The following is an 8925-nucleotide window of genomic DNA, read 5'->3' as shown; positions in this document are numbered from 1 at the left end:
AACACACGCCACAGCTGAACTCTTCCGGCCTCGTGGAGTCACTAACAATGCCACAACTGTTTGGCCAATGCATCCCCCACCCAGCACCTCCCCCTGTCTCACGTCCGAGCCCGCCTCACAGCGTGTCTTCCCTCTGGCACCGGTGCAACAGTAAGAGGTAAGTGGGTCTTCAAAGTTTTCACTAATTGCTGGTACTGGTTTCATTTGTGAGCATTACATTGGGGTTGAGATTGATTCAATATGGTGCTGAGTCTGTTGCATGTTTTATTTAGAAAATTAGAAATGGTGAATTAAGAGTTTTTTTTGTTGACATGGTTCCCTGTACTAAGATGGTTTCTTATACTGTTATCAATTATTTGTGAACATTACATTGGGGTTGAGATTGATTCAATATGGTGTTGAGTCTGTTGCATGTTTTATTTAAAAAATTAGAAATGGTGAATTAAGAGTTTTTTTGTTGACATGGTTCCCTGCACTAAGATGGTTTCTTATACTGTTATCAATTATTTGACAAAAATACTGTTATCATGATTTTATGTTGTTATCAATTACTTAAGAGCTCTTATGTTGATATGGTTTTTTTTTCTATGCATTTTGATTGTGTTATGGAATCTGAAATATAGTTGTGGTCCCCCTCCTATACAATATTGTTGCCATTCTCAACCTTTTTGTTGCTTTTCCCCATGTTTTGGTTTTAATATTCTTTTGAATAATTTAGTAATATATTTAATTTAGTATATATGTCTCCCAACCCCATCAATAGTTTAATTTGTGGAGCCTATCTCTGTTAAATTATTCACTACTCATGAAAAAATAACAAATTAAAACAGTGATGATGAGCCTTATGACGATTCCTTTTGATATGTTACATTTTTTTCTTCTATATCTAGCTATGTATGTGTTATCTTTCATGCATTAACATGCTATTGTGAGCCTCATCACGTTAATTTAGAAAACTTTACCTCAGATGTGTCTTCACATCTCTTTTTAAAATTACAACTTAACTTGAATTGTATGCATATCTCAGTTACTTATTTGTTCAATTTACTTTCAACAATTGTTTATAATTTTTTATCAATAAACTAGATCTAGATATAATAAATACAGGTTTAAAGTAGGAACAATTTGCATAGGTTATTGTGTCTTGTGCTAAATTTTATTATGACACACACAACAGTAGTAAGTAGTACTAAATCTTTTTGCTTTTTGAGCAAGTTGACATGTTAATCAATTTAGTTTATAAGCTTTTAATTATTGTCTTGCTCTTTAGAAGTAAAAAGAAAGTATAAAAGTAACCTTCTGATTAATAAATGCTTCATGCATCAAATAATAATTCACTGAATAATTAGTCAAAAAATTTGCTTTAAAAACACATTTGCTTGTTTTTCAATTAACGCTTGCGATTTCATCCTCAAGATATAATTTTTCTTTTATTATGTGTGCATTGTAGTACAATTGCTATTATCTAGTGAAGTATTGTATTGTAGTTCTCCTTCATTTGAACTCTAATAACATAATTTCTATGATTGTAATTCTAATTCTGGTAATATTGATGTGCACGCATATTACTTGTGCCTTTAGCGTTACAGTAATTCTTTGATTAATATAGGTGGTTTTTGAATTACTTTATGTCTTCTTATCGTTGTACTTGAGATCTAGTTAATCTAGAAAATAAAAAGCTAAAACACAGTTTTCTTTGGGGCTGAATTGTATTTTGTTTAATTATCTAGTACTTAACTTTATTTCATCATGTTCTTGTACCGCTGACTTAGTTGAGTTTGGAGAAGAAAAGACAACTTCAACCCTGGACATAATTTTTAGACTGTTGCAAGAAATCAACTTCAAGACATGGGAAAGCCGGTTTACATCATTCAGAAACTTGTGTTTCATTCTAATTTAGCATTTTGTTTGTTTCTGAAGGACTTGTTTTATGTTGACAGAAATTATTAGAGACAAGGTTCTCACCATGCTACATCGCAGATTTGTTCAAAGATCTGGAAACAAACCAGGCCCAAGCAAAGCTAGATGAGATAGAAGCAATGCGTTTTGGTTTCCTGAAGCTAGTCCCAAAGTGGCATGTTAAACAAGGAATAATGGTGATGTTGGCCAAGACCTACGACACTGAAACGAGCACCCTCAGTGTAGATCATGGAATCATCCGCATTGGGCCCGAGCTATTCCAGTGTGTTTTTGGAATTCCGCCCGATGGTGAGTATACCTTTATCTGTTACGCAGCATTCAATTAGTTAAAATGGTTTCGATCTCCGTGGTTTTTCCTTTATTCTTCCTATTCCGCTGATCATTTTACACTATTTTATACACATCCATGTTGCAGTTGATGACTTCCCACCATTCGACGGCGGGAATGCTGCCCATGTCTTAATAAAAGAAGATTTCACCAGTTGAAAACTATAAAGCTGAGGCATTTTGTCAACTAGTGTGCTATGGATACTAAAGATGACAGGATGGAGTTCAGAAGGCATTTCATCTTGCTTGTGCTGAAGATGTTTCTGTGTCCAACTGTGCAACATGTTATCTCACCGTGACACATCGATACAATACTTGATGTATCTAATTCCGGAAGATACCGTTGGCTGTTGCATATTTTCAAATCGTTAGAACAGGGAATTAGGAAGTACCAACGTAAAAATAATAAGTCTTGTGAGGGCTGCATGTTTGCCTTGCTGGTAACCTTTTGAATTCAAAATGCATTGTAATCTGACTAACCCTTGCATCCCAAAAATTAAGTTGTGTATGTAATATCTCCAAGTGTTGTACTTCCAGAAGCTAAAGCATGGTAAACTCGAGAATTATCAAGAGCCTGAGTTGTGGCTTTCTGCATGGACTGCCGAGGAGCTTTAGCGCTATGGCAGCAACTGTTCAACCTGAGGTATTTATAATTCGAAGCTCGTTTTCTCATGTAATTAACTGCACGTGCCCTTTTGAAGACCTGGCATTTATGGTTGTGCATTGAATTATTAATTACTCTGATTTGCCGGTAATGAGTGTGTCTTTTGTTATAACCATATTTTGGTGTGTTATTGCTGGATGTGTCTTTAGCTGTATGTGTCTTCTGACCAGTTGATGACCCAAAACAAGATTGCAGCGAACCCAGCGGGAACGATAGTGGGGTCATGGAAGGTGCCACAAGAGAGGATACAATGGGCACAGGTCTTGAAAGAGAAGACGCGAACCACACAATAAGACCTGAGGGGTGCAGAAAAGTGAGTTAAGATTACCATTTAATAAATCTTTTTTTTACATGTCTTAAACATAAATCAAGAGAACATTACAGCTTATTTTTTACCTTTTGCTGCTAATACCATGCTTATTATTCCTTAAAGAGACGTTGTATACATTTAAGTTGTGTTGTTAGTGTGAATTGAAGGCACTATGTGCTTGTTGGGAATGAATAGTTTGGTGTTGTAAATTCAGGGATCTGATCGCAGAGAGGGTTTTAGAAACGGACCGATGGACACGGATGCACATGCAATTGCATCGGAAGGTGATGACGATGACGACGAGCCCATTGCAAAGAGACTGCATCGAAAACATGATTGGACAAGGACACCTCAATCTTGTATGACAGAAGGGGAGACCGGAACGACTAGCGAGATAGACAAAATAGAGAACCCAAAAGTGAGTAAAATGTTACGTTTTAAGAATTTGTATGTTGCATGTTTCCAAGTTAGAACACGAGCACGGGTTTAACTTATGTTTAAACAAGTTACTGTTGATGCCATGTTTCGATAAAAGCTATATGATATTCTGTATTAGTTTATCTTGCGTTCATTGTGTGATGTGAATTCACTTTGAGGTTTTTGTGTACCACTAGTTTCATGTTTCGGTTTCAGGGATCCGACATGAAGGCGGGAATTAGTAGCACCTCAGTAATAAAAAATGCTCATTCAATTACATTCGACAAAGATGACGATGATGACCAGCCCATTGGCAAGAGACTCCGCATCAAAATGCACCAAAGAAAAACACCATAGCATCAGAGGACAGAATTGAAAATCATCACAACCAACCTGCCAGAAACAACAAAGCAACCAACCAAGACGGATGATCTTGAACCAAAAGCTCTGACAACAGCATTGGTTGAGTATTCAGGAATTGAGGGATATTCTAGTGAAAAGCTATGGGTAGATATCGAATGACGTTACCCATTGAGACCATTAGCGTCAATCGAATCCAAACAATTATTCCAAAAGGTTCTTCCTACCGCACACCTAGTCCACAGTGCCCATCATTCTCACTTGGGATGACGCAGATCTTTAAAACACCCGCACTATCCCCCCTCGACCCATTCATCCGTTACTTCGGGGACAGAAACTCATTGAGTGGGATGAACAAAGAATCAGAGGGTAGGGTGTGGACACATCTCTTGATATCCAGTAAACAGTGGCGTCGTATGAGGGTAGACCACACCTAGTGCTGGCAAGGGAGGACTTATGCACGCTGAGACCACGTGCTTGGCTCAATAACAATGTATGCAATCCAAAATCTTGTTAATCCAATTTGTTTTGATATCATATTTTGGCGACATTTATTCTTTACAATCTGGTTAAACAGGTCGTGCACTAGATGTGTTATGCATTCAATTACTCAGGGTTAAGAAGATTCATGCATGACTTCTACTGTGTGTGTACGGGGATTCTGGTAAGGATACTTTTATATGAATCATTTATGTACATTGAAACTTATGAACAACTGCATATTCATCTTTGGACAGGAAATGCTGTTGGTCCCAAAGAATATGATGCAATTTTAGGACGGGTCAAATCTGGTGTATGTGGGATTGGGTGAACACTTTGGTGCTGATACAAGGTATTTTGACAAGGTAACAACTTCAAAGAGAAAACGGGTAAGTCTATTTGTCATATGATAAGTTACTATCACGTTGCACCCGAACAATGGCTATGTATTTTTCTTTATAAGTGCACGTAATATGCCTAATTACAATTGTATATTGTTGCAATAGTTTTTCTCTGTATGTATAACCCATCACTGGTGGGTGTATGCATTTGATGTATCTGGAATAAGACTGTTTGTACTAGATAATTTACACAATAAACCACATGATACAGCACGGAGCAAGCTAGATGCATATCCGGTACCACAACATCTCATCACTCTTAGTCTCTATTTAATTCTTGTTATTATATTCTGTTTAAGTGTTTTGAATGTGGTTTAGGTGAGGCTCATTGAAGACATAGCACAGGTGGCCATCCCCACTTATAAGCCCACTCAACAAGGGCTGCCTTGCACATATGCCACTATTCCAATATAACCAAATGGGTGAGTCCCCCGCAAAATCTTCAAATGTATTAATTGTTAAGTTTTATTTAAATACATTTCGGTTATCCTAATACAGTCCGTTATTTTCATTCACATAGTTTTGATTGTGGGGTGTGCGTAATAAAATTCATGGAGTACTGGACCAAAGGCGGGAGTATGAATGACTGGGATTATGTGAGCTTCCAAATTCTAGCTCTAACTAACTGATTTTTTTAACACGTCACTGTCTATACCTAGATGCAGTCATTTAACTGATTTTCACATGCATGTGACTATCAAGTTATATAGGTTGGAAATAATGCTTGACATCATCCTATGTCACAAAAATTCAGTCATTAGAGATGCTTTGAATGCCCTTGACAGCCGTGCTTGACCTCCTGTGCATTGCAACTAACCAAGGAACAAACATAAGGAGGTTAGGACACCGTTCACAGCACCTAGCACAAAAAGCATGCTTCGACAAGCTGCAAGAATGCTGAAGAAAAAGACGATCAAAAGAAGATAAACATGGGAAGAAAAAAGGTTGCATATTACATTCTTGTTTACCTAGGGCAAGGATATCCTCACATTCTGAGCTATATTTTGTTGGGACTATATATTTTTCTTGTATTACAGAAAGAGACAATTTGTTTTGGATTCTTATGCTGTTAGCGAATAGTTGTTTTTTGAACCTTATTGAACTTTGTTGGTTATTTCAACGAGAATACATGCAATGTGGATGTGAATCTTGTCTTTTGCACCTTGGTTTGGGATAATTTTGTGCATAGACTCAACACCTGCTACACTTTGAAATTTTTTTGTTTCTAGTGGTTAATCATGTTGAGGTTTGACTGTCTTATCTTTGGAAATCTCTACTTAAGTTAGTTATGTATTGTTAGTAATGTATTGTTCGCAGGTGCCTGAAAACAAAACTGTTTGCTGATGGAAGTGTCTTGATATATATGTGTCTTCAGTTGCAGGTATCTATCTTAGTCCTGTATTGTTCACAGGTGTGTCTTTTCACAAATGTGTCTTCTGATGGAAGTGTCTTTTTCCGAAGTGTCTTTCGAGTTTTGTTTAACCATGGATGTGTCTTCTGTTGGAGGTGGCTATCTTAGTCGTGTATTGTTCGCAGGTGTGTCTTTTCACGGATGTGTCTTCTGGTGGAAGTGTCTTTTGCCGAAGTGTCTTTTGAGTTTTGATTAACTATGGATGTGTCTTCCGAGGGGCGTTTATATTTTTGTCGTGTCTTCTTCGGAGGGGTCTAGATATGGATGTGTCTATAGATGGATATGTCTTCTGTTGGAGGTGTCTTATGCGAATGTGTCTTTCGTGTTTTCATGTAATCGCGAATGTGTCTTCCAAGGGTCGTGCCTAATATCGTCGTGTCTTCTTCGGAGTTGTCTAGGTATGGATGTGTCTTATACTTTTCAGTAGTTTAGGACAAATCACAAAAACAAACCAAAAGGAGGAGTAAATTACACTATTCTACCAAAATAAAAAACGTTACCTGGATCTCTTAAAACCACCATCTTATGTAATTCGAATGAGTCAAATTTGAATTAGAAAAATCAATAGTAATTCGAATTAGACCAGTTTGATTTAGTTGGGTTGTTAGTAATTCGAATTAAACCAATTCGAATTATACATGCCTGCAGTCGTAGTGTAGTTCGAATCAGAGTGATTCGGATTATGCATGGATGTAACTTATGGTAGTTCGAATGAGAGGGATTCGAATTATGGAAGCATGTAGCGAAGGGTAGTTCGAATCAGATAGATTCGAATTATGCATGAGTATGTTCGAAGTTGGCTGCTTCGAATTATCAAGCCACCCACGTGAATTCCATGACATAAATCTAATCCATGCAATTATTTTAATACACCAACAATTATATCTATTTGGAGCCAATACTAAATCAAATTCAATTAGTTCGATAATACGAGTTTATGAAAAAAAAATGACATTTTATAAAGTTTAAAAATTTTTATTATATGATAGGTTAGTAACGAATACATTACAAATTTTATAGTACTCATCGTAAAAATGTTTAATTTAATAATTGTTATAACAATTTTAGTTGTACTTCGTTACAAAATAAATAATTACAATAATTTTTTTATAAAATTTCCTTAAAAGATACCATGAGTATTATAAAAAGTATCTTGAATCGATTTACATAAATTGACTTACAAATTTTTATAGTACTCATAAAATCTTCTAAAAAATTTTTACATTTTATAAAATTATTTACAATAATAATAATAATAATAATAATAATAATAATAATAATAATAATAATAATAATAATAATAATAAGGTTTAAACATACTTTATTATATCAGGTTAGATAAAAATTAAACTATTTAAATAAATAATTTGGTGTTTAGAAGTCAAGCATTAGAATAGATTTTTGGGAAGTATTTATCATATTTTAAATTCATAATTATGTAAGTATGTGAAGGATTTATTTTTTAAATTATGTTTTAAAATTAAATGGCTTTCAATATTATTAGATTGTCCTATTTTTAAATCGGTCAAGTTATTTTATATTTATATATTGTAATTATTTATTTTGCAATGAGTACAACTAAAATTTTAATAACAATTATTAAATTAAACATTGTTACGATGAGTACTATAAAAATTTGTAATGTACTCGTTACTAACCTATCACATAATAAAAATTTTTAAAATTTATAAAATACAATTTTTTTTCATATACTCGTATTATCGAACTAATTGAATTCGATTTAGCATTGTCTCCATATAGATATAATTGTTGGTGTATTAAAATAATTGCATGAATTAGATTTATTCTATAGAATTCACGTTCAACTGATATTTATAATCTTTTTTTTATACTTTTTGTAATATATTTTTTTATATTATATAGTATTTTTTTTAATATTTTTGGCAAATATTTCACTAATTTTAAATACTAAAAACTAAATTCTAAAGCTTAAATTTTATAATTATTTATATACGTAGGGGGCTTGATAATTCGAATTAGCCAACTTCGAACATACTCATGCATAATTCGAATTTATCTGATTCGAACTACCCTTCGATACATGCTTCCATAATTCGAATCTCTCACATTCAAACTATCATAAGTTACATCCGTGCATAATTCGAATCACTCTGATTTGAACTACACTACGATTGCAGGCATGTATAATTCGAATTGGCTTAATTCAAATTACTAGCAACCCAACTAAATCAAATTGGTCTAATTCGAATTACTATTGGTTTTCCTAATTCGAATTTGATCTAACTCACACCTTTTTGGGTTAGTAACCGTAACATAATAAAACATAGCCTAAATTAAATAAATTTACTTGCCTTTGTCCTCCACTTTAATAGCACTTAACATTCATGATTATTTTGTGAAGCTAATTCAAACGTAACAAACTTGTAACAGTATGATCATATTAGTGGATAAAAAAACTCAATAAGTAATGGTATATCCTCAGCTTAACAATGTTAATTAAATAAAAAACTTGAATACTTTGTCAAAGATAAGTGAAAAAAAGGTAATAATAAAGAAAGAAAAATGTCGATACAAATCTATAATCAAAATTCATCTAAGTATGCCGAAAAGAGTTTAACAAAGACAAGAATCTGCCATGTTCCTGTGATTTATT

General features: G+C 34.1%; 1 protein-coding gene across 1 annotated transcript; it reads left to right on the top strand.

The window, feature by feature from the left end:
- The first annotated feature begins 2787 nt into the window (after positions 1 to 2787).
- LOC112779498 (uncharacterized) lies at positions 2788 to 6002 on the top strand. Its single transcript, XM_072227622.1, has 8 exons — positions 2788 to 2890; positions 3100 to 3224; positions 3436 to 3639; positions 3855 to 4491; positions 4576 to 4662; positions 4736 to 5301; positions 5400 to 5475; positions 5582 to 6002. Exons 2-4 carry the CDS (start codon positions 3135 to 3137, stop codon positions 3993 to 3995), a joined length of 435 nt encoding a protein of 144 aa, XP_072083723.1. The 5' UTR covers positions 2788 to 2890; positions 3100 to 3134; the 3' UTR covers positions 3996 to 4491; positions 4576 to 4662; positions 4736 to 5301; positions 5400 to 5475; positions 5582 to 6002.
- The last annotated feature ends 2923 nt before the right edge of the window (positions 6003 to 8925 follow it).

The sequence above is a fragment of the Arachis hypogaea genome, chromosome 19, assembly GCF_003086295.3.
Source record: "Arachis hypogaea cultivar Tifrunner chromosome 19, arahy.Tifrunner.gnm2.J5K5, whole genome shotgun sequence".
NCBI classification, from domain to species: Eukaryota; Viridiplantae; Streptophyta; class Magnoliopsida; order Fabales; family Fabaceae; genus Arachis; species Arachis hypogaea.
The sequence above is the reverse complement of the archived record's forward strand: the minus strand, read 5'-3'. Positions and strand labels throughout refer to the sequence as shown.